Source organism: Strix uralensis, chromosome 8, assembly GCF_047716275.1.
Source record: "Strix uralensis isolate ZFMK-TIS-50842 chromosome 8, bStrUra1, whole genome shotgun sequence".
Lineage (NCBI taxonomy): Eukaryota > Metazoa > Chordata > Aves > Strigiformes > Strigidae > Strix > Strix uralensis.
The window spans coordinates 16,907,280-16,930,441 of record NC_133979.1 but is presented as its reverse complement, the minus strand read 5'-3'; the positions used below and the strand labels follow the sequence as shown (position 1 = coordinate 16,930,441).

The 23,162-nt window shown below is 38.0% G+C and overlaps 1 protein-coding gene across 1 annotated transcript in view; it reads left to right on the top strand.

Annotated features, from left to right (window-relative positions):
• Positions 1 to 23,162, top strand: part of COL24A1 (collagen type XXIV alpha 1 chain) — a 149,113-nt gene that overhangs the window by 85,237 nt on the left and 40,714 nt on the right. The window contains exons 27-34 of the mRNA XM_074877236.1: positions 7,819 to 7,872; positions 9,770 to 9,823; positions 11,406 to 11,459; positions 12,218 to 12,271; positions 20,492 to 20,545; positions 20,842 to 20,886; positions 21,001 to 21,045; positions 22,340 to 22,393. Coding sequence (XP_074733337.1) covers positions 7,819 to 7,872; positions 9,770 to 9,823; positions 11,406 to 11,459; positions 12,218 to 12,271; positions 20,492 to 20,545; positions 20,842 to 20,886; positions 21,001 to 21,045; positions 22,340 to 22,393 — 414 coding nt within the window. The remainder of the gene's footprint in view (positions 1 to 7,818; positions 7,873 to 9,769; positions 9,824 to 11,405; positions 11,460 to 12,217; positions 12,272 to 20,491; positions 20,546 to 20,841; positions 20,887 to 21,000; positions 21,046 to 22,339; positions 22,394 to 23,162) is intronic.

Sequence of the window (23,162 nt, the reverse complement as noted above, 5' to 3'; positions counted from 1 at the left end):
TAATGAGACAAAATCTCTTGGATGTCATGCCAAAGGAAACAACTGCTTCAGCTACTGAGAAAATTGCCCTTAAACTTTGAGGAGGAAAATCTCACTTTGCTGACATATGCAACTGGATTTTGTACGATTAGATCACATGCTATCCAGTGATGGATAGCAAATATTGGAAACCAGCTTCAGGCATCTCATACAAATGACCTGTCTGTGTTAAAGTGTCAGGTATAACTTAAGAAAATGATTCATTGTTCAACTTTTATGGCACAAAATTGAACGCATCTGAACTTAAAACAGCTGCTTGTCAGGATTGTGTCATTGTTTGGTAATGCTAGTGTTTACTCAGACTGCGCCACACTAAATAGCTAAGTGCAAGTTAATTCCAATTCCTCCTTGCTGGCTTCATTGCAGAAATTCAGCCCTTGCCCCATACACTTCTGAATTAGAAATCACTGACATTCATACACATATTGAGACAGAGTCCAAGGGTGGAACTGTCAGCTGCAGCATGTACAACTGGTGTCAAAAGGACAAACTAAAATAAGCAGAGTTCATGAACACAAATCCTTGAAAAATAATCTTCAAAGACCTGGAAAAGTTACATGTCAGCAAGTTTGCCCAGTTGCAAACAGTTTTAGAAAGAGCAGAGAGAAACCAAGCTGAAATGAGAAGTGCTTCACCCCCCTACCCACTCCCACCCCCCAAAAAAGCTAAAAAGAATAGGAAGTTGTGGTTCAGCAAACAAAAAAAAAAAGTGATATTCAGGCTGTCAATGGCAGCTCCACAGCAGACTGAAAATGGTCAGCCTGTGAGTCTGTGGGAAGGCAAGACAAGGCTGCAGTCAGGCCATGTGCCTAGCAGTTCAGTTGCTTTTGAGAATTCTCATAAAGCAATTACCACATCTCCTGTAGAGGTAAAAATTAGCTGGATTAGCCACCAGGGATGCTTAATTCATGGAGAATGGAAACTGCAATTCCTTTTGCTTGAAGAAAAGATTAAATGAGCTTTAACTGATGTTTTCAGGATGCTCGACAGAAGGAGTTCTTTGAACTATCATGAAAAGTCTGGGCTTTGGGGATATGCAAACAAGAATTGTAAGGCATAGGCCAAAAGAAAAATCAATTGAGGAAAACCTTTTTTTTCAAAGACTGATCAATGCATGGGGCATTGCCAAGGGCTTCAGAAGAAGGAACTAGTTCAGCTGCTTTCAGAAACCTGTTGGATACAGATTGATGTAAGTTCTGTGAAGACTTCATGGTGAATGGTACTAATGATACTTCTGTGTTTATGTTGTGTATATGTTGTGTTATGTTTTTAGCCTAGGTAAACTGATACATCATCACTGATAGGTCTTTCTCTGAAGAAGAGTGGGGAAACAGGTTACAATATCTGGAGGTTAGCTTTTTCAAGCTCTTGCTTTTTTTTTTTTTTGAAGGGCTTTTTGTTAGTAGTGCTCCTCATCAGCTAGTTTCAGCTGCCATGCTATCCCACAGAATACCCACAGCCCCACACACTTTATGGTTTTGAAAGTTAGGACTAACACCTTAAATAAGTCAATGCTCCCTGCACCATTGAGAACAGTCGAAGAGAAGGATAATCTTTTCCATGTGAGATCTGTTAGATGCATAAATGTAAATAACTTTTATCCCAATTCAGTTCAGCCAAGATATGACTCTCTGGAGTAATAGCTACCTTCAGAAGAATTTTTTTTTCCTTTGCACAGTGTGAATTTGACAGTCAAAACCAAGGATTTCTATAAATGTCATTATTCTGACTGTCACTTGAAGAGTGAAAGTATTTCAGATTTGGGTGGAGTTTGGTCACTCAATTCACTTCAAGTCATCTCCAAGCTGCTTATGGCAAGTAGACTGTATAAAATGCAGTATCCTTCCCAGCAAGTGAACCATGTCCTGACTGTCACTATAGTACTGACCTCAGGCTGCCTTTTTATCACAGTCATTTAAAAGATTCACATACAAATGGAACCAATGCAGATCTAGTAGAACGTCAGAAAAGCCTACAGTCCTCCCCTGTTCCCCTGACCACGAGAGGAATTTAGCCTTTCCAGGGAGTCACGTGCTACTTGTGTGGTAGTTATTTTGCAACTGTGTTTTTTTCCCACCACCCAATCCTTAGCTTTATATCTGTACTTATTTTCATGCTCAAGTGATTTTACAGCACTAAAATATGAGAAAAACATTTAAGGCTATTTTAGCAATAATCAAGGATAAGTTGTTCTAGCATGCATTAAATTTATTCAGTAATAGTTTAGATATTGGCACACATCTAGTCTTTTTACTGTTTGTCCCTTTTACTGTCTGAATTTAACTGATGTATTTCATGTACTCTATCAGTTTGGGAATTAAAATATAGAGGAATAGTGTCTGCACATGGCTTCTGCAGTTTAGCTTCCAGTGTTTTGCCAATATGCACATCCTGGTGCCACTTCATAAGCTAGCTTCCTTTAAATGCAAGTGTTTATCTGCATTACACTATCAAACAGAATTACCCTACTTTACATTGGTGTTACCAGAAGCAAAGTTTAAGCCATTTATTTCTTTCCTAAAACTGCTGTAGATTAAGCAATGGTGCCAGTACATTTTGCCTTTCAAATATTCAGGTAGCTGAAGTTCTGAGTCCTTTAAAAAACTGAGTGAAACATCAGCTGCAAGGTGCAAATATGGTGCATCTCTGCTTTCATTCACCTCTTTCACTGGCAGTAACAAAGCATAGATTTTCACTCAGATTATCATCTCTGGTTGATTACCAAGTAGCTTTCTCAACAGACAGAAAATGCCAGTGAAACAGATGGCCAGATCTCAGTATCAAAAAGAAGAAAACAGCATTTGCCTTTCAAATATCATGCTTCCCAACATAATCCTGGGTAAAGTGGCTACAGATCTTATCATCACTCCATTTTTAGTACTGTGGTTATGAGGTAGGGAATAGTTTCTAAAGTTTAGAGGTGGAACAACCACCTTGAATAATAAAAAAGAACCACACAACCCAAAGCTAGTATTGCTATGTGGCATACATACAGCAGTTTGCACAGCTGTCAGCCAAGAGCTCCTCAGATGCCAAGGTCTAACATGTAGCCATTTTCTAGTCTAGTCTTGTATTTTGGTAATTCATACTGAAGTGCCATCAGAAGGCAAATGTAGTATTAGTCACTAAGGGATTCAAAAGTAACTGATTCAGTAATTCAACTCTCAGTAAATTGTGAGTAAACTGGCATCAGTTTACTTTATTTGGCCAGAGAACCCAAATTACCAGTTTGTCCTTTCTATGAGAAAATATAACCTTCAAAATTGATCCAGTTCCATTCTGTTCCCCAAAGATGAAAATCCTTTTTAAACACTTCAGTAATTTAAAAAAAAAAAAAAAAATTGAAAGGGGGGGGCTGATAAAAGCCAAAACTTTTTTTTCTGGTGAGGCAGTCAGTTTGTAAACAGGTCTTGCAGGGCATTAAAAAACCAGACTGTTGACCTAGAAGACCTTGTTGAAACTAGAGTGTAATTAGGTAATTAGGTGACATTTTCAGAACTATTTTCCTGGTTTATTTGTTGGTTAGTTTTATTCAGCTTTCCCAGTGGTCTGGAGACAGGGCTTTCTTTAAAACTTCAGGTTACTCTTACCTCTAAGTGCAGGATATTAACAGCTGCTCCAATTAGTTCATTCCTGATACTGGTACAGTAGTGAGCAAATGTTCTACACAAAGGCTCTATTGAAAGTCTTTGGTTTCAAAAGCCTGTCTGTGGTTCAGCAATATGCTATTTTTGATCAGATCACTGATCTGGTACAAATTCACCCAGAAATCTATGACTAGCAGGGGTTTTTGTTCCAGAGCAGGTATCAACTAGTGTCTATGACACCTCCTTTCTCACAGATCAGCTACATTTTGTTCTACTGCAGGTGCTATGAAGCCCAAATAGCAGCCAGTGTAAATCCTGAATAATGCTTTCTTCCTAATTTCTGTCCAGGCCTGATCTGGGTCACATCTGCTAGAAGCATGCATGAACAGATCCAGTATTAGTGCCTATGATACCAGAGTCACACAGATGGGTTGATTTTTAAAATATTTGTTAGTACCATTATATCTGGCTAGCAAAACAGAGCTTAGGTTAATATTTTTTTTTAGAACTTCATTTTTATAATGTTACGAGTTGTAGGGGTATTTTTCTATCTATGTGCTGGGTATGAAATAGTAGAAGCTGATTGTTAGAGCATCCACTTTTCTTTCTCCTCCTATCAGTCATCCTTGGTTGTCTTTTTAACATAGATAGTTGGCTTGAATCTTCAAGGAACCTCAAGTAGATTTTGATGTGTTAAAATCAAACCTAAACGTTGGCTCATTTTGGGTTTTTTGAGTACTGTGCCAAAATGTATAAAGTCCTTCATGAAGTATGAAGTTGATGAGCTCTTATAGAAATGTTCAAGTGGGAATCTTAATGAACAGGCAGAGATTATGATATTGCTGAATACTGGATCTGGACTGAAGTGATTCAGCACAGATTCAGGACAAATTTTAATGAAAATTAATTGGAAATAAAGAAAAATTTCATAGAGAAATGTTAATGTGGAAAGAAAATATTTTAAATTTACTTATGTCATCTCGTAAGAAGAATGCTGAATAAAAATGTTTGAAAAAATGCTAAACTAAATAAAATAACATTGGATTGGAAAATTTTCAATTATCACAAAAGAATGTGTTAGCATACAACCTGAGAGGTAACTGATTCCACAGGAATGTTTGGAACCAGCTGAATATTCATTTCTCACTACCACGCTTTTCAATGGATTAGCCCATACTTGGGTTTGCATTAAGTGTACAATGTGTTTTCAATTATTCAACTACAGTCCAGTTTCTAACACAGAGCATGTGCCCTGGCAAGATGTTTTTGTCTTTCTCAGGCATGTATTAGTTGTGAGATCTGGTCTCTGATTAATTTTCCACAAAAATGCTCCTGTCATGAAGGTTTCTAAAAATACTGTTATTGTCACTGGAGAGTTTTACACAAATCCTTGTGAATGGAAGTTTATTACTATTTTTTTTAATAAGGCGATGATTTTTTTAAAAACATTTCAGGGCTTTTTGCTTTACTTTTATTTTGCCTAATACATTCAATTTTTGGAATCCACCACTGCTCCCCAAAGGATTGAAGGGATGCTGGAAAACACTGACTCAACAAACCTGCTTTGGACAGTATTCATCCTCTTCCGTAAGAAGGAGAGAGTTGAAACCTCAATCAAGTCCTAGTGGCTGTACTTTATAGTAAGCCAATCCAAATCTGGGATTTAAGTAGCCACGTGATCTTTAAGAAAGTCCATAGAGAACACATCACCTTATGGTTTGATGGAACAAGATGTTTTGCTCTCTGATGGCACTTTCTCTTCACTGTATGGGACTAATTGTTTTAAAGAACAAAATTATATTCCAAAGTAAGCTTTCTTGTTTCTTGCCTCTACATGTACCTGCCCTGGCTTTATCTCAGTCTTAGATGCTTGCCCTCTCTTTTGAATGGAGGGGTGGAAAAACATTTAGTTAACCTGTCATGAACTTCTTTCCTCTTCATTCCTCTTGAAGTCCCTATTGCCTTTACCATTTCACTGGCTTCAGTTCTTTTTGTCATCTTGATTACTGTTTTGTTTTCCATACATATCCACTTCCCCTCATGCAGAGTTTCTTTTCTATCTCTTGCATCAACAAAAATCCACTTTCTTCTTTCAGTGGTTTTACTGTAAATTTTCCTTATTTTCTTCAGAGGAACGGCCAGTGTCTAGCAAACTTTCTATTTAATAGCCAACTTTTGTTCCCACTCTGGAAGGTGTAGGCTAGTCCTAATGTGCTGGGTAATACAACAGCACATTCACAGTCACTGCTTCCCAGTCATTCCTTCTCTTTCAGACCAGAGCAACTGAGTCTGAAAGACAATACTTTTGAATTGAAAAGGGGGCTTGATCGGGGCTGTATAGTAAATGGTTCACTGCTGGTGCAAGGCACAGCTGCCCATCTTTCTAATCAGCATGTTCAGTCCTGTAAACAGTGTGGCATTGGCTGGGAGATCAGGAGTGTCTCTGTGGAAGGAGAATAGGTCTGAGTTACATCTTGGCTCTGATTATGTCTTCTGTCCTTTCTGGAATAAGACAATCAAGTGATTAGTTTTTAGCCTTTTGAAACCATAGCTACGCACCCCTTATCTTGATGAGCAAGAGTACAGGGTAATTCTTTGTCTCACAGATTTCTGCCTGGTACTGAGACCCACTGTTGGCCATGATTGGTAGCAGTGGTAGCTCTTGTTCTCAAAGGTCGTCACAAAAGTCCCTCATTCCTGCCAGTGACGTCTGGGCATCTCCTTAGTGCCAGTATCACCAGGATGAATCTTTGGCTGCTGCCAAGCCAAGAGATGTCTCAGTTCTGACATATAATATACAAGTTCTCACACATAATACACCAGTCCAGCAGCTATAGGCATGCCTGCTTATCTCTTTAGCCTCTTCCAGAAAGTAGTTTGTGCCAGTATTGTCAGCCTCAAAGGCAGCTGTATCAATGGCGCATTGCAATGTATTTGAACTATGAGATTTCCAGAGTAGCTAGCACTCTAAGAAAATAAGAAGCAATCATAAAACCTTAGTTACTTTGTACCTGTGATGTTAAAGTACTTGAGGCCAAACTGTATTGAAATTATACAGGTAAAAGCTACAAAAGTTTTTCTTTTTTTCAAAGCAGAGATCTCAGACTGTAATGTTGTCTTTCCACTATGAAATTATTTCTATGGAATAAATTACTACTAGGTTCTTGAAAGGAATACGAGCAGTCTAGTGAGCTCAGAAGTAACGCTTTTAAAAAAAATCTCACTTAAGTACCAGTGTAGTGCTACTTAAGCTAGTACATTCCTACGCCTATAGAGATAGCAACGCCAATGTGTCAATTGCTGTTTTATTTGCACTGTTTAAAGTGCAAATAATTTTTGCTTTTTAAAGTGTTGCAGACAGTTGTGTATTATGTCACTACTAGGAGCTTCCACATTTCTGCCATCTTTCATGAGCAGTCATGCAATGTACTCTTGGCACCTATTGCTTTTTCTTCAAGCTCACTGTGTCATACTTTTCGCAGTTGGGACCTTGCACTATAATTTTTTTCTTTTAGTTTCATAATAAAGGGGGTATTGCAAGCACTGGTAATAAGCTTTTTAGAAGTACTTCCTCTCATGTTTCTCATCCCATATGGTGGTACTTGTTCTATCCAGTGGAAATTTGTGGGAGAGCTTCAGGGGAGAGTTGTTTCATTTCTGAAGGACTGAAAGGCTCTGATCCCCTGACTTCAAAGGCATTTGGGGCTACAAGTCTTAAAGGGAAAATTCTGACAACACCTGATCCAGTATAATTTTTGTTTTGACTGGCTTTCACTTTGTTCCACTGAAGTTACTCCTCTTGAAATTTGTGGTCCTACTGAAGCTCTAACAGAACAATTTTCACCTTTAATTGTATGTTTGTAGAGTCTTGTAAAGTCTTGCACTGCAAGACTGAGCTCAGTGGCAGATCTTAGTTGGCAGCACAGTATGATGATTAAATTATTGCAATTTCTTTTCTAGTAGTAGCCATTTACTGTTGATGTGTCTAGATGCAGTGATCCTCCTGCATGGATTGTAAGCTAGGTTAGCTTGTGCAGTCCTCACTTCCCCACAGGAGCACTTACACAAATAGACCACTGGTTCTCTGGGATGAAGAAATGTGCTGTGCTCTGCTGCCGGGTTGCTGGGGAGCTATCACCCGTGAACTCATGTAGACATCACACTAATGAAAGTCTGCTTACTTTTTGTATAGGGATCAGCTGGCTTACCTGGAGAAACTGGGCCATCTGGAAGCCTTGGTGAAAAGGTACAATAATGCTGACTACTTAGCAGCAAAAATCAGCTTTGAAAGGCGTTGGGGGGATAAAATATTGGTGAGAGATTGTTTACTGACGACTGACAAAGCTAATATTCCTGTAGCTATTTCAGAACACAGATGCAATAAACGGTAATCCAAATGCTGTTATTTGAGGTATGCATCTAGTATCCTTGGTTTTACTTGGCAATTAATTTAGACCTGATAAATTTGATATCTTGTTCATATTATGGCATTTACATTACTATCCACTACTATTGATTCACGGAAACTGGAATAAATTATACTTATTTTATACAGTAGTCACTGGTTTTGCACTGCTTCATGTTGAAGACAAAAGTAGAAAGGTAAAATTTGGCTGTATGCATTAACCAAGTAGAGAAGACAACATTGTTAGTTTTGTCTGCTGTGTAGTAACAGTTGTATTTATGAAAGTGAAGTTTGGCGGACTCAGTATGACTAGAACAGTATAAATAGCTTTAGCATATTTGACATGGTTTTATTTAGGTGAACTATTTTAAAACTGGAAAACAGGAAACTATTACTGTACTGCATGTCAGCTTCAATTACAATAAAAACATAATTGTTTGTCAGAATGATCCAGCACCATTTGTATTTCTTCCCTGTAGGGCTGAATTATTTCACCTAGACTGGTGGCTGCTGTTTAGATATTTTATTGAGAAAGTCTTAATAATGTATTAGAACTTCCATGAAAATCTAATTATAATTTATATAAGCTATGAAAGGAAATACGTCAGTGGAAAGCACTGTTTGTTAAAACTAAAATTGAGACAAGTCTCATACGGTTTTAATCATAATATCATTTAAGAATTTAGTGTCAAAAGATTCTTTTTCTTTATAATTACACTTGGCCCAAAAAGATTACCTTGAAATACTGCTGCTAGTTTAGCTAGGATAGAAAAGGCAGTAAAAGACTAATTAATCTATCATCAGCAAATGGAAGTGAGATTCTTCATGGTGCAGTAATTGTTGTCATTGCTATGCTGCTTCTGTAGAATTTATTGTCTTTCTCTTTTATGGGTTAAATAGTACAATGTAAACATGCTATTTGGATTTAAATGACAAACATACTTCCAGCATAATTATTTTAAAGAAATGTGTCTTTACAGTATGCAACATAAAATATAGTGTTATCACTATGTCATGTATGCTATCTGCAATAAAAGTGTAATCTTTGTATGGGGACAATCTACTGCCAAGCCTGGTGTTTGGGCTAGGTGTTATATGAATAAAAGTATGTAAGACAAGAAAGAGACCCTTCCTACTTCCCCTACTCCCATTGCTTCTGCAGCAGCTGCTGAAGGGCTGGTCTTGCTTTTAGACCTGAGCTTTCCTAACACATACTTGAATAAATGAGGGAGAGAGGAACAAAATTTTCTTTTTCGTTTGTTTGCTGTGGTGAATTTTATGGATTAAAGAACAGAACTATAAATATGATGCACCCAACCGAGAGAAAAAGGATCTGTTAGCTGCAGTTTGCAGAGACTGATGTAGTACCAAATCTCTTCTTCAGTCTTCTAGGAAAAGGGAAGACAGAGAAACTCCATTTCATCATCTTTTCAAAATATGGGTGGGCTTGTAGGAGGAAGGAGTGCAGAAATACAACAAAAGTGAAAAAAGATCTCTGTGCTGTTTCTGAAGGGCAGTCCCTGAACCAGTGGTGTTATGCACTGCAAAAAGTGGTTCCCTTTAGCAGCCAAATGTCTTCTAGATTATGGGCTACAACCCTCACGAAAGACCTCTTGAATTGCTGTGGTATTGTTATAGCAGGTTAGCCTTGCTGGCCAGATATGCCTGGCTCAGTGGACATGGAACAAGTTAGGGAAAGTGCACTCACTGTTATTTTCTTCTTAATTTTTTGTTAAAGGGAGAGCGAGGCAGTCCAGGACCAGTAGGTCCTCCTGGAGAGAAAGGTGTCATGGTAAGTCATAAGTAACATAGAATCCATAATTATGTTACTTACAAAGGCATTTTACTTTCCAAAACAGTAATAAATTCTCACTCTTCTGACTGTGCAAGCCTTATGGAAAAAGAGTAGTATTTCTGATGTGTTGTTCCTAGGAAGTTTCATTTAGCAGCTTTATCCCCTCTGTGGAAGTGACATTGCAAAGTGGTCCATTAAATAAAGTAGGAGAGCAACTGTATTTTTGTAAAATGGCTCTAAGCAGTCTTACATAAAAAAAATTAAACACAGTTAATTGAAAGGAGGGATAAATAAAGGAGGGAAAGTAAAACAATCTCCTATGTAGACTGGGGTGACACAGGTTATTCTAATAGACTGGTAACTAGCATCACCTCTAATTCTACTGCACAGCAGTAGCCAAACAGCCCCTGGGTGCCACTCTTGTGGGAGATCTGGCTTCCTGACAATACCACTTGTCCTAAATCAGGATGCAACATTTCAAGCAGCACTGGACAGTGCAGAGGCCACTATCATGTTAGGCAGGTTGTTGGGGCACAGAAGTAAAAAACTATACATATGTGCCTGTTGTCACGTTCATGTTGAAGTTCTCAAGGGAAAGTGGTTAGGGTTTCATTGTGTGTTTGCTAGTGAGCACTGTGATGGCTCCTGAATGTATAGAGAACACCTACAGACTTAACTCTTTACAAGGAGATGACAGGGAGACTATAGGCAACGTACTACATGCTGCATCCTGCGTCATGTCATACTGATGTGGTAGGCAGTGGTGAAATCTCAGCAGCCTTGCATAGAGACTGCAGATGTGGGCCTGAGAGTGGTGCAGTGGGGAATCTTCTTGTCATGGAAACGGATGTTATTTTTTAATATTTGTAGTAATTACTCTTTGGGCATCCATTGGCAAGGAAGAGACCAAGTACCCTCAGGCTGCAGACCAACTTCATGGTCCATGTAGCAGGAGACAATAATTTTTGAAGCATTTGGTGCTTCATTAAATCTCTCTAATCTTGGTCTACCTTCAACCAGCTGCTTTTGATCCATTAGAGCTGCTTTTGATCTTATTAGAGAGGTTAATAAAGGACGATTTATTACTATAGGATCCAATCTTACTTAACTACTTTTTTCAACTATTAGTAATGCTTATTGCCATAGGTAAATCCACTTAAGTCATAGCAGTGAGAGCACTTCCCACTAGTAAGTCATCATAGCCCTCAGACAAGATCTGTTCTTGGCATTTTGTCTTGGCCAGTTCTGCCTGCCCCAGGATGTGTCCACTTTCTGTTTCTACTGTCACAGCCTTGGTGTGAGGATTTTGAAATTCATTTAGAACTCAGCAGTTTTTGTTTTAGTTCATCCCTGTCAGCTAGTGCCTGTGTGTGGGAAAACTTAGGTTGCTTTAATGATTATTGCGTTACATCCAATCAAATACCTGTTTTCTAAACAAAATTTTAGGAATAAATTTTGTAAGAATAAACATTTAATTAACTTACCTCCAATTTTTCAGGTAAGTAACTGGATTTATTGTTCTTATAATAATAATTTTGATAAAATGGTTCTGTCTTTTCTATATTTATTTCAATTCTAGGGTTACCCAGGACCTCCAGGAGGCCCTGGACCTATGGGGCCAGAAGGATTACCTGTATGTATAAAGTGGTGCTTTGGTTTGATGTAAAATTTACCATTTTCAAATTGACTTTTTGCTCTGCTGAAGCTAAAGAATGGTTTCTAATTTGTACTCCAGTCTATAAAACTGTTATGAAAATTTACCCATCCAGACACAAAGTTGGTTCCCCTGCTCTTCACCAGAATGATCCATGAGAGACAGGAAAACCAATTACATCATTTACTCATCTATTTAAAAATCACTTAGTTGAGACAAGTAGGGGAATATAATTTTTTTAAGGATGGTTTATAATTGCACAACAATTTTATTTTAAATTCATGGATGCCTAATATAATTTAAATATATTCATTATGTGTTTAGTTTCATTGTTAAGCAAAAATAAATTATATTCTAATTTTCTATGTATAATTGTGTTATAATTTGGCTACTATGGGTCTTCAGTACAGACAGAAACTTCTCTCAGAAATTACTAGGGTTTTTTAACATAATGTTGCTGAAATACAAGTATCCTTTAGCAATTTGGGGATGTTGGACAGAAGTAAGTTATCCAACAGTCACATCACAGTTTCTTATTCAGAATAAAGTTACATAGAGTCTCTTATTTAGATTTTTGTAGATAAATTTTATCAAAGCAATTAATTGAATTTGAACCATGAGTGAAAGTGATTGATTTGTATTGGTTGCATTGACTATTGCTCAATGTGCATAAGCCTTGAAATTGTCAGAAATCTGCATATAGAAGACAATGAATAATAAGTTTATTTGACATGTAGGGACCTTCAGGGACAAGAGGACCACCAGGCCCACAGGGACCTAAGGGAAGAAGAGTAAGTAATATTGCTGTTTCGTGTTACTTAGAGCAGAGAACAGTGCATTGCCAATATGAATCTGATGTGTAACCCATGTACAGTTGCTTCCTTTCAACTCTGTCCTCTGGACTCGAGCCATTTGTACTGAAATCAGACAGATGATACTAGTATTTCCACGTAGGAAATTATACAACTCTTCATTTCTCCTCATATTACAATTAAATGGGGTTTTGCTATTGATTCGAGCTGAGAGCAGGACCAGAACCAAAATCACCACTGACCTTATTTTCTGTATACGTAAATATTCAAATGTTGGCATTTATAACTACCATTGGACTGTTTCAGTGTTTTAAGGACTATTTTATTTATCTGCATGTCATTTATGGCTTTTGAAAGACAAACAAAACCACCCAAACATAGTTCTGAGAGAGGAATAAGCAAAGTCAGAAGATAGTACATGCTGGAATCTCAAACCTCTGATTAGATTGTCATCAGAATTCCCATTTCATACATTTTTATCAGGGAAGTGGGAACCATTTTTCCACTGTGTACAAAACACTAATCCAAAGCCCACATAAGTGAAGAGGGAGCCTGTCCACATCACTTTGTACAAGCATTTGATCATGATGCATAAAATCAGTGTCAGTGAGAGTATTGCAGTTTGTTACCTGGGGATAGTTGGCTACATCATTTTCATAAACGCTTTCCTTCATCAACCTCACCAGTCACTTCCACCTCCTGTCTGGAGTTTTTTAGGTCATGTTTTTGCAGTCTGAGCTCAAGGTGTCTGCAGGAAGCACTGCCAGTATCATAGTATAGATAGGTTCGGTTGCAGCATGAGCAAGTGTATTCTCACTGGATTTATGGAGCTTGTTGAGAATAGAAGTGAAGATGCACCCTTCTAACATCAGCCTCACCTAGCAGTTTGACAGAATATCCAGGCTTCATAGGAGACTTGTACATCTCATACCAGTAGCTGGACCAGTCTTCGCAGGTGGTGTTAACATCGGGCAATGCTTGCCACTCATTCCTGATAAAGTCCCTGAGTCCTTGTCAGTGAGATAATTTTGTTGGTTTCTTTCTGTCATAGGAAGCAGAAATGTTTATTGCTACAGCAAAATACAATTATAGCCTTCCTTTATTCTCCTTTGTTATTGCAATACATATATTTTCTAAGAAAATACATGGTAAAATTTGAAAAGTTGTAAGATCTGGAGGTTTTACTCCAGTTAAAGATAGATACTTGAGAAGCACACGTTGCATTTTAAATAAGATTTTAGATTAGAAAACATTGTGATTAGCAAACTTGGTAATACAAAATTTATTAACTATATATTCTTCTACATTACTTTTTCAAGATTGGTAAGCTATTAAATAAGAGATTCAGTAAAGAGTTATATTTTCACTATATTCAAAATAATATATCTGAATATATTATATATATTTGACTATTAATGTAGTATATTTAAACACTATTTTGTATACTCATTCTATTGGAAATATGCAGTATTTTGAAATATACAATATTTTGAATATTCTGTATATTCAAAATATATAATGCTTAGCAACTTCACAGTAGGCTACAGAATTATTCATAAGAGAAACTTCACATGTTTCAAATGAGTCTTCCTTCTGTAGTATAGTTTCCTCCTCCTTCAGAAGAAATTTGTTTTCATTTACCTCTTTGTTCATGGTGCAGTTTGTAGGAACAATTTGTGAAATGCAGCATATGAAATGTATAATTTCTATTAAAAGTCTGGAGTAGTGGTTCTGGGTTACCCTGTATTAGAGAGGTTTCCAGCTGGCAATGTCAAGTGTTTGGGGTGGTGGTTGTTGTTGTTGTTTAGTTTCAGACAGAGTACAATTTATCCCAGACTTCAATTTCCTTAAATGGGTAAAGCAGATTTGAGCATGTATCTACATACACTTAAAATTTATTGTGCTTGTCTGAAGTACCTATTAGTTAGAGATTTGTCTGTGGGTTTCAGGATTATAGAGTTATCTCAACAGCTCATGGAAAAGGACATACTCACCATCATCAGAGAGAATCTGTATGGTCTTCTGAAAATAGTATTAATTTTTCCCTTACAATAGATATGTTCTTTAAAGCCTATTTAAAAGGATATATTAGTAAAAATTTCTTTCTGCTAATTCAGTAATAGACGTTTTAATTTAATAATGAATTATCTGTAAAAAAAAACCAACAAACACAAAATTGTACACACTAAGAAATACTCAGTATTACTTTGATAATTTTACATGCAGAAATAGCAAATGCCTCCCATATCTCACAGGTCACCTGCTTATTTTATGAACTGAATATGTCACACAAACATAATCTATCAGTGCCCAGAAAAATGACTTTATTGAGGCCTGTTTGTCAGGCAAAACTGAAATGCAGATATATTTGTTTATGCAACATACCTAACAAAATTCAAAGACAAACCTTAATTAGCTGCAGAGGGCAAGAATCTACCCCCGCTGACAAGCACAGTGAACTGCCAAGAATTGGTGTAAGCAGGAGCATCCAGTTCCAGGCATCAGCTAGCAGAGAAGTAGCTCCTGCAGTGTTCAAAGGTGTTTATACAAATGTGTTCAGTGGAGAGAGGCTCCAGGAGCTCTTGGGAGCCCTATGTTAGTAACTAAGGCAGCCTTCTGACAGGAGTGTGAATCTCTGCTTTGGTTTAGAGGAACAAAGGGAACAACAGCCTTTTTGCTTCACAGGCAGGTTTGAAAATGCAAATCAAAACAGAAATGCAAAGCAATTGGGAGGCTGAAAAGAAGTAGCAGCTTGGCACCACTTTTACTTCTCTGTGATTTCAGTAGGAGCATGTCTGAAAGTGAAATGCATGCTGAAGTGTTATGCTGAATCAGGACACACAGGTCAGTGACATCAGATGAGGAGTACACATATGCAGTCATTTTCACTGTAAAATGCTGATGTTTGACCTTCATCTAAAAAGGAAAATTCCTTGGGTCCTGTTAGTCCACCAGCATTTCAGTTTGAGTGGTGGCCTATGGGATGCAGTGAGGTAGAACACTAGCCCAAAAGTAATTTGATGTAAATAATTGTCTCTGAGATTGGTACTGAACTGCTACAGGTTGTACATTTGAAATCCTCTGGACATAGCATTCCCTTCTAAACTCCTCCTCTGATCCTTCCCTCCTGGCAAGTCTGTCTGCCAGCATCACCAGAGCTGGAATCAGAGCCAAGCTACTGACATGAATGTGAGTCCTCCCCTCCAGGCTCTTCTCCCTCCCAGCAGCATCTGCTACCTGGTGATTTGTTTTTATGGGGGAATGACTTATTTTGATTTAGATTCTATTTTGAAGGTAGAAGATAGTTTTTATTTAAGGAGTGTCACATCTTCTGCCAACTGAGGCAAGAATCCTTGAGGGAGTCTGTCTCTGTGATTTTGGCAGCACATCATGGAGTACATTGCTTATAATTAAAGATCACTCAAAATAAATCCCAAACATCCCAAGCTCTGTGGAAGTCCCAGTTTGGAGCTGTGGTTCATGCCTTTGCCTCCATCCAGCATGACTGGGAATGCTTCATGGAAAAGGGTCTCAGAACAGACCCAGGTCTTCAGGCTCTGCAAATAAACTCCCACTGAAGCCACTGAGAATTTTGTCTGCTCTCAAGATCAAAATATCAGACCCAAAGTGGAATCTCGCATAAGGAAAATATCCAGGGGCCCCTGAAACCTGGGGTTTGTCATCACTGAATTCAGAAAGAGAAGTGTCAGAACTCCAAGCTGTGTGGCAGGCCTCAGAAGAATGCATACCAGAGTCACATACAGAAGTTAAATAGAAGCATATGGAAATTCTCCTTTGTTGTGTAGTGAAACAAGAACGTATCCCATCTTCACAGCTGGAATCTGCAGGAAGTCTTAGGAGCGCTGACCCTCTACTTCAGCACTATCACAGAGTAGAATTCCTTCATCTCATAAATTCTGGACCTTTCAGCAACCAGTTCGTATCCAAGATTACCCAGCAGCCTACTTCTGCCTGAGAGTATCCAGCTGCTCAGTCTACAGTACACCTGGGAGTTCTGGCCAGCTGAAATCGGGCTGTCTAGGAGTCAGTCTATGGAGTATCTTGCTCTCAGGGGATTTGGGGGGATATGCCACTGAGCATAGTGCCAGCACAGAGCTTCCTCAGCTCATGCTTGAGACTTGATGCACTTCAGCTGGAATCATAGCTTTGTAGATACTTCAATGGCAGAATGACACTCTGGGGGTTGGGAATATCTGTATCTAAGAGAAGGAATTTCTCTCCATGACCCGAATGAAGAAATATATTAGTCTGGAAAACATACTGGTAGCAGTGTAGACAGCCATGAAGCCATTGTTACATGTTTTTTTGTTGTTCTTGTTTGCTAATGTATGGAGAAGAAAACCACAGTGTCAGAGACTGGTTCTGCTTTTAGTTCATACCATAGTTTCCAACTAATACAACTGTAGTTTTTAAGTTGAGAGGAAGAGGTCTTGTATCATTAGATGCATTTCATGAGTGAGACCTAAGCAAAATTCTCAATAGCTGCTAAGATTCTTAGCAGATAGTATTCTTCAGGCTGATGTTTGGTGTTTTAAAGCTCAGAAGCAGTAATTTTTCTGCTCTTACTTTCCTGGAATGCAGCTCATGAAATTAAATTTTGAAAACGCAGATAAATAACATAGCGAAGTGCTGTAAGTTTGGGATCAGGCAACAGCAGCTTATGTCTGTAGCAGCCAGAAGGGTTATCTCTGCTTCAATTGTGTCTGTACTGGCATGAAAAACCTCAGTTACCAAACAACGTAAGGACATCAGCAGTCAGTTTTAATGAGTGGTATCTTTCATACTTCTCACCTAGAATATGGAACCTAGAAAAATGTGTGCACTTCAGAGTTATGCGAAACAAGCGGCCAGTGTGCTTTGTGATATATCAATAGCTGAGTGTGTTTATCTGTCTTAATTGTTCAAAGGAAGTCAGACTAAAATTGATGTCATTTTCTAATATTCTTCCATGTCAACCACCAAAAAAGAAAAGTAACTACATAGTGTGGTTATGTTATTTTCACTCTCCTTATATTTAGGAGGCAGGATGAGAAAGAACAAAAAGAGTTAACTGATGCTTCTTGCCTTCTTTAGATGAAATTTTTCTCAGCTTATCATCCTAGAGTTTTCAATGTAATATGTTCCATTTTAGAAACAAAGCTGAACCCATGCCAAAGAAAAAAGTAGTAGCAATCATTTGGCAGCCTTACTCCTCAGCTCTGTTGTAACCTAAATTAAATAACAGCAGGCAAATCATGTGTATGTCTCATTCTGTACTAGCTATAGTAGGAAATGATACAGATCCAATTAATCTGTGCCAATAGTGAGTCACACTATACTATTTATAGGAATGTTATGGTGTGCTTTTGTTAGAATATTAAATTGTCTTCCCCTTGGATTCCTGCACTCTGTTCTGTGGCTGGCTAAAGGTAGGCTAAAGGCAAGCATGGCCCAGAGCCAGAAGCTGAGCATCATGCTGGTTTCTGTTACTTTGTTTTCAATTCAAAATTATATAGTAGAAGGTTGGTGTTTTGAATGGTAGGCCTTTTCACTTGATTATTAGTGATCAGATCAGTTGTCATTCTCTTCCTAGTGATTGGGCTGTCGATGTGAACTCCATTGAAGTGGAGATCTGTGTGACTAGCAGAAAAGTTTTGTGTGAAGCACATAACACAGACTGAGAATCCTGTGCAGTCTCCTGACAGGACCATTTCTCAAAATATGGGCTTCCTTTATGATTAAAAGCGTTCAAAGAATTTATCTGTTAATATTATTAATGATAGAAGATAAAGTCTAGAAAGAAATTTGTTACACAAATCTATACAATCAAAGTGTGTCCTTTTTCCTCCTTAAATATTTCATCTTGAGATTCTATCTACTGATCAGCCCTGTGGAGGATGCACAAAGACAAATGACAGGTCATGTATCTAAAAGTCTGAGAGACACTAAAATTATCCTGTTCAGCTTAACACTCTCAACTTCCCCCTTCCTGTGTTGCCATAGGTGATTCCTGTGCAGCTCTTCAGTGAGCTTCTCTCTCTTTCTGCCCTCCAGCTTAATGACCTGTCCTCACTCCATCTCAAAAGTTTCTGCCTGTCCCTTCTCCTCCCATTCTTTGAGACGTTTCACCTGAAAGGACTATCAGATCACAGGACTCTAAACCTGCTTATTCTGCCTTGAATTTTTGCCACAACACATTTTGCATGCATTATAGATAGCAGTTACAGAAAAAGTGCAGAGCAGTAACCTGACATTAATTTGATCAAGATGTTTAGCTTTCTTTTAAATTATGCTACGTAATAATTCAATTGTTGAGCTTACACAGTTACATAATCTTAATGTGAGGCCTAGTCTTGTTCTTATAAAGGCCTCCATCACTCTTGAAAACACCATTAATGTTTTGGTTCAGATCTCTGAGTGCATTGAAGTCACCTGGAGTTTTTTCCACAAACTTCAGTAAGTTTTGGTTTGGGACCTTTCTGCAGCAAACCAGAGTGTCATCTTCTGTAGGCTCTTTTCTCCTCTAACTTAAAAAAATGCCTTTAAATACTCAGTCCTGGCTTACACCAAAACAGGCTAACCCAAGGATTGCTTCACAAAAGCTGTGTCCCAAATTACTGAGGTATAAAAAGTATTCAGACAGCTTTCCCTGCCTGTTCATTTTCATTTTCCTATGGTTTCTGTGTGTTCCCTCATGCTGGCCAGAAGCAGCAGTGCTGAAATGCTGGCAGATAAGCTTCTCGTGGGATATTTCTGACTCTGCCAGGGGTTGTAATTATAAATATCAGCTCACAGGAAAGGCCTTTTCTTGAGAGATTTCCGTTTCAGGAGGAAAGCCTAAATGATTCTGAATACACACTCTTCCCGAGTTACTCACCAGACATTTTCAGTGTAGCTCCAGAGAGAAGTGGGTGGGTTCTCACCGTCTGTTCTGACAGAGGTTTTGATGTGCATCAGTAAATCTAAGTCAGAGAGAACAGAATTCTGCTATGTTTTGTCTCAAAAATTTCAAGAGGGACATGGAAGTCACAGACATTTTTGAGGGGAAAGTAATTAAATGAAATCAGATGTGCTTCCAATAAAGTCATTTTACAAGTCCCTATTATTACCTGTTAGAACAGTATTACAATTCTCTGGAGATCAGTCATGACTGCATGCCCTGCACTATAAACCGTGACCCAAGATGTAAGGTTCTCTGCAACTCAGAAATGCACTATGAAAATGCAGATCATTTTCCTCTAGGCACTGCCATAGCAGTGTACTGGTTCCTGCTGATGCCAGCCCAGATGCCACCAGGAAAGCTGTTGTGGCTTATCATCCTCCTGCATACTACTGTCAAGAGCCTGGCTCTGTCTTGATACTTATCTAGCTCTTGCTTTAAAGTCATCATTGGTTTTAGGTTGTTATTAACTAGTTTTAATTTTATTTTCCATACTGAAACAGGATGGTGTTTAGAATTATGGAAGTAACCTCCTAAGTCAGCATGGATAAAATATTCTTTTCCATTATGCTCATAATCTATTTTAAGGATTTTTCATTTGCTTGTAAACTAAAGGATTTAGATTTCCAATCTTAAATAATCATTTCTGAATATTTTGGCAATAAATATTTGCTATACTGTGATACAATAATATAACAGGTTATCTTTGTTCATCTATTGGTTATAAAAAGTCAATTTTCAAGAGACAATTTAGTCTAACAATAGAGTAGTTCACTATGCAAGATTATAAATTGCTTTTAATCTTGCCTCAAACTGGTTTACTAATGGAAGAACTTTATCTGCCTGTTTTAGAGTCTTACTAGCAAGCTGGATTTTTGTATATACAACTTATAATATGCTCAAAAGCAAGCACTCCATATAACCAGCGCTCATCTAAATTCTTCTAAATATGTGACTGTTGCATGCACACAAAGTGAATGGAAAAGAGAGCAGAAAATATCATCCTGCAAGCTGACTCCAACAAAGACCCTGAACATTTTGTTTACATATTTTAAAAATTTTTTCTTCTTATATTCATGTTTCAGCAAATCAGAAACTTACTTTATTCTTTGAAGCTTTATTTCACACTTAACATACAATGAAACTTGTTTTTCGTGCTAACAAAACATTTCCCCTCTCCTAAAGCTTATGTTGCATCTCTCTGATGATAACAAAAATAATGCAAAATTAATGTTCCAAATCATTTGTTCAATATTCAGGGGCTAAGAGGTCTAGACGGTCCTCCAGGAGAACCAGGAACACAAGGCATTAAGGTGAGCACTTGCATTGGTCAGTACTATACAAAACATTGAGATAGACCATAACAGAGAAGAAAAGAAAGCAAACAAAAAAACAACCCAGCATGTCAGAATCCATAGAGTTCCATTTAATCCAGGAGTAGATTTGCAAATTTCTGCCTTCTTCAGGTACTTCCTTATTATGGCATAAGGCCATCTAAGCCTGAATCTGTACTTTTTGCAGAGTCACCCAGCATTTAAACTGACAGCAACTGTATACAGCTTATCTAGCAAAGGCACATAGAATTCACACATTGTTGGTTATTTATCAGGGAGAAAGAGGCGATCCAGGAAAGAAAGGAGTCCCCGGTCTCATTGTAAGTATTGGAGCCAATCCTTAAAAGAAGCCTTAACAGTTACTACTAATTTCTGAGCTGTGTTTGGAAATTATCTAAAGCCAGCATTGTCTTTCAATATTTCTCTTTGACCAGGGTAAAGCTGGAAATCCAGGAGAAAGAGGAGATCAGGGTGCACTTGTGAGTATAAAATTCTCTAGTACTTCTACCAAAAAAAAAGCCACAGAATCTCATACTTTGTTTCACACTCAGGTATGAAGGAATTTGTCAACTTCAGAGCAGCTGGAAAACTCTGATAGTATGGTTTGCATTTATTCGTACAAAGAATCAGGGGCAGAAGTGAGAGTAAGTCTGAACATGGTCTAGTCTGCTACAAGATGAGTGTTTTCATGGATGATGTGCCACAGAATACAATATGATAGCAAATTGCAGCAGAAGAAATGGCCATTGTAGTTAGTAAGGGGGTCCTAGAAGTTGCTTCATTTTTTTTTTTTAGTTTTATTGTAGTTTTAAGGGAGAAGGTCACTGTGAGATAGAAAAATAATTCTTTGATAGATTTTAGAGTAGATGTATATTATCAATGTTGGGATAGATGTAGAAAAATGTGTAAATGTATATCACATGTATAGGAGAAAGTTCCTCCTTTTAGGGTGTTTTTCAATGGAAATCTAACATGTTCTATCTGAGGCTTTCTTTCACAAAGAAGGTGAAAATCTTTCCAGAATTTCAGATTTTCAATAAGGAAGGAAGCAGAAAAGCAGAAACAAAGCAGTAATGGGGGTGATTTTGTGCTGAAATTGAGACTCATAATATTGGTTGTCACTGTACTTCTCTTGCCTCTTCTGCTCAGATTTAGGAGCTTGTTGCCTCTCACCTTGACATGATGGGTTTTCATTTCCTCTTCATTAACTAGGACCTTTAGCTATATTTTTTTATATATATATGGAAATGAATGAAGCAAAGCCGCATTAGGTTGAAGTGATGGGAATTAGTTCGTTTATTGCAAACTACAAAATACTGCTCTATTACTCCTACAGCTACAGTTTCTAGAAGAGAGTATGAGACAGAGATGTCGTGAGCCAGGTTGAGCAGAAAGAAAAGTGGGCTGTGAACCTTACTGATCATCTCAAATACAGTTTGTAGGGCAGAACACTCATAACATTGTGTTTAGGCCCAGTTTGCATACACAAGCAGCACAGAGTCTAAGGAGAATGGTGAGGAACTGGTAAATGGTGGATCAGCTAAGATTCGTCTGTATGTAAAGAAACTGAGGAAGGATTTATTCAGGGCTCCCTCACCTGCCACAGGAGCTAGTGATGTGGCAATGTACATCAACCAGAAGAAAAGGCTGCACTTATTTCTTGGGTGTTTCTGAGCAAGTTATTGAGTGAGCAGAAATAAGAGATGAAGTGGCTTTTCACAGAATATGAAACAGCTTGTTTCCAGTGATTTTTATTTTATTTTAATCTTCCAGGGTTTGCTTGGGCCTCCTGGAACCACAGGAGACAAGGGACCAATGGGAGAGCCAGTAAGTTGATCCTTATGCCTGCTTAAAAATTTTTCCACATATTATACTGAATTCCCTGGTAACTCGAGCTCCATTTTACCAAGATTCGGTGTTGCCAGCTGTGGTTAGATTGGAATTGGGGGTAATTGTTCCAAAACTGCAGGGTCTGCCTCCCTTGCTTAGCATAACTTGTTCATAAGGAGACCTGTTACTCATGTTGGGACACACTGTAGTAAGGGGTGCACAACATAAGAGAGCATGACAGAATCTGGACCACAATATTATATGGCTTTATGCTGCATTGCGATAGACATGTATGTTATGGATTATGTAAATATATATGCCAATACAGATATTAGTGGGGTTTTTTTCAGGCAAATTTTAGGATAGTTATTCAGGAACTCAGGGACCACATCTATTTGGCAGGTTAAATTTTCAACAAAAAAGAGACCGTTATAATAAACCTCAGACATTCCTCTGCTGGATGGATTCTTCTGATTGTTATTAGTTCAAAGCCGCACTCACTTTTATGTGGCTGATACTGTAACAGAAGATCATGCAGAATCTGCAACAAATATATGCAAAGTGCTTCAAGGTGTAGCCATGACAGCAATATATTGCATCACCATCTCTGGGGGTAAATCAGATTATATAAGTAGAGTGAAAGAATGTGTGTTGTCCTAGGGGGACTTGGGAGAAGACTGCTGTTTGACAGTGCAGAAATCTAATAGTGTTGTCAAAAATCGTGTGGTTTTGACTTACTTCTGAAAAGTTATTTTGCACATCAAAT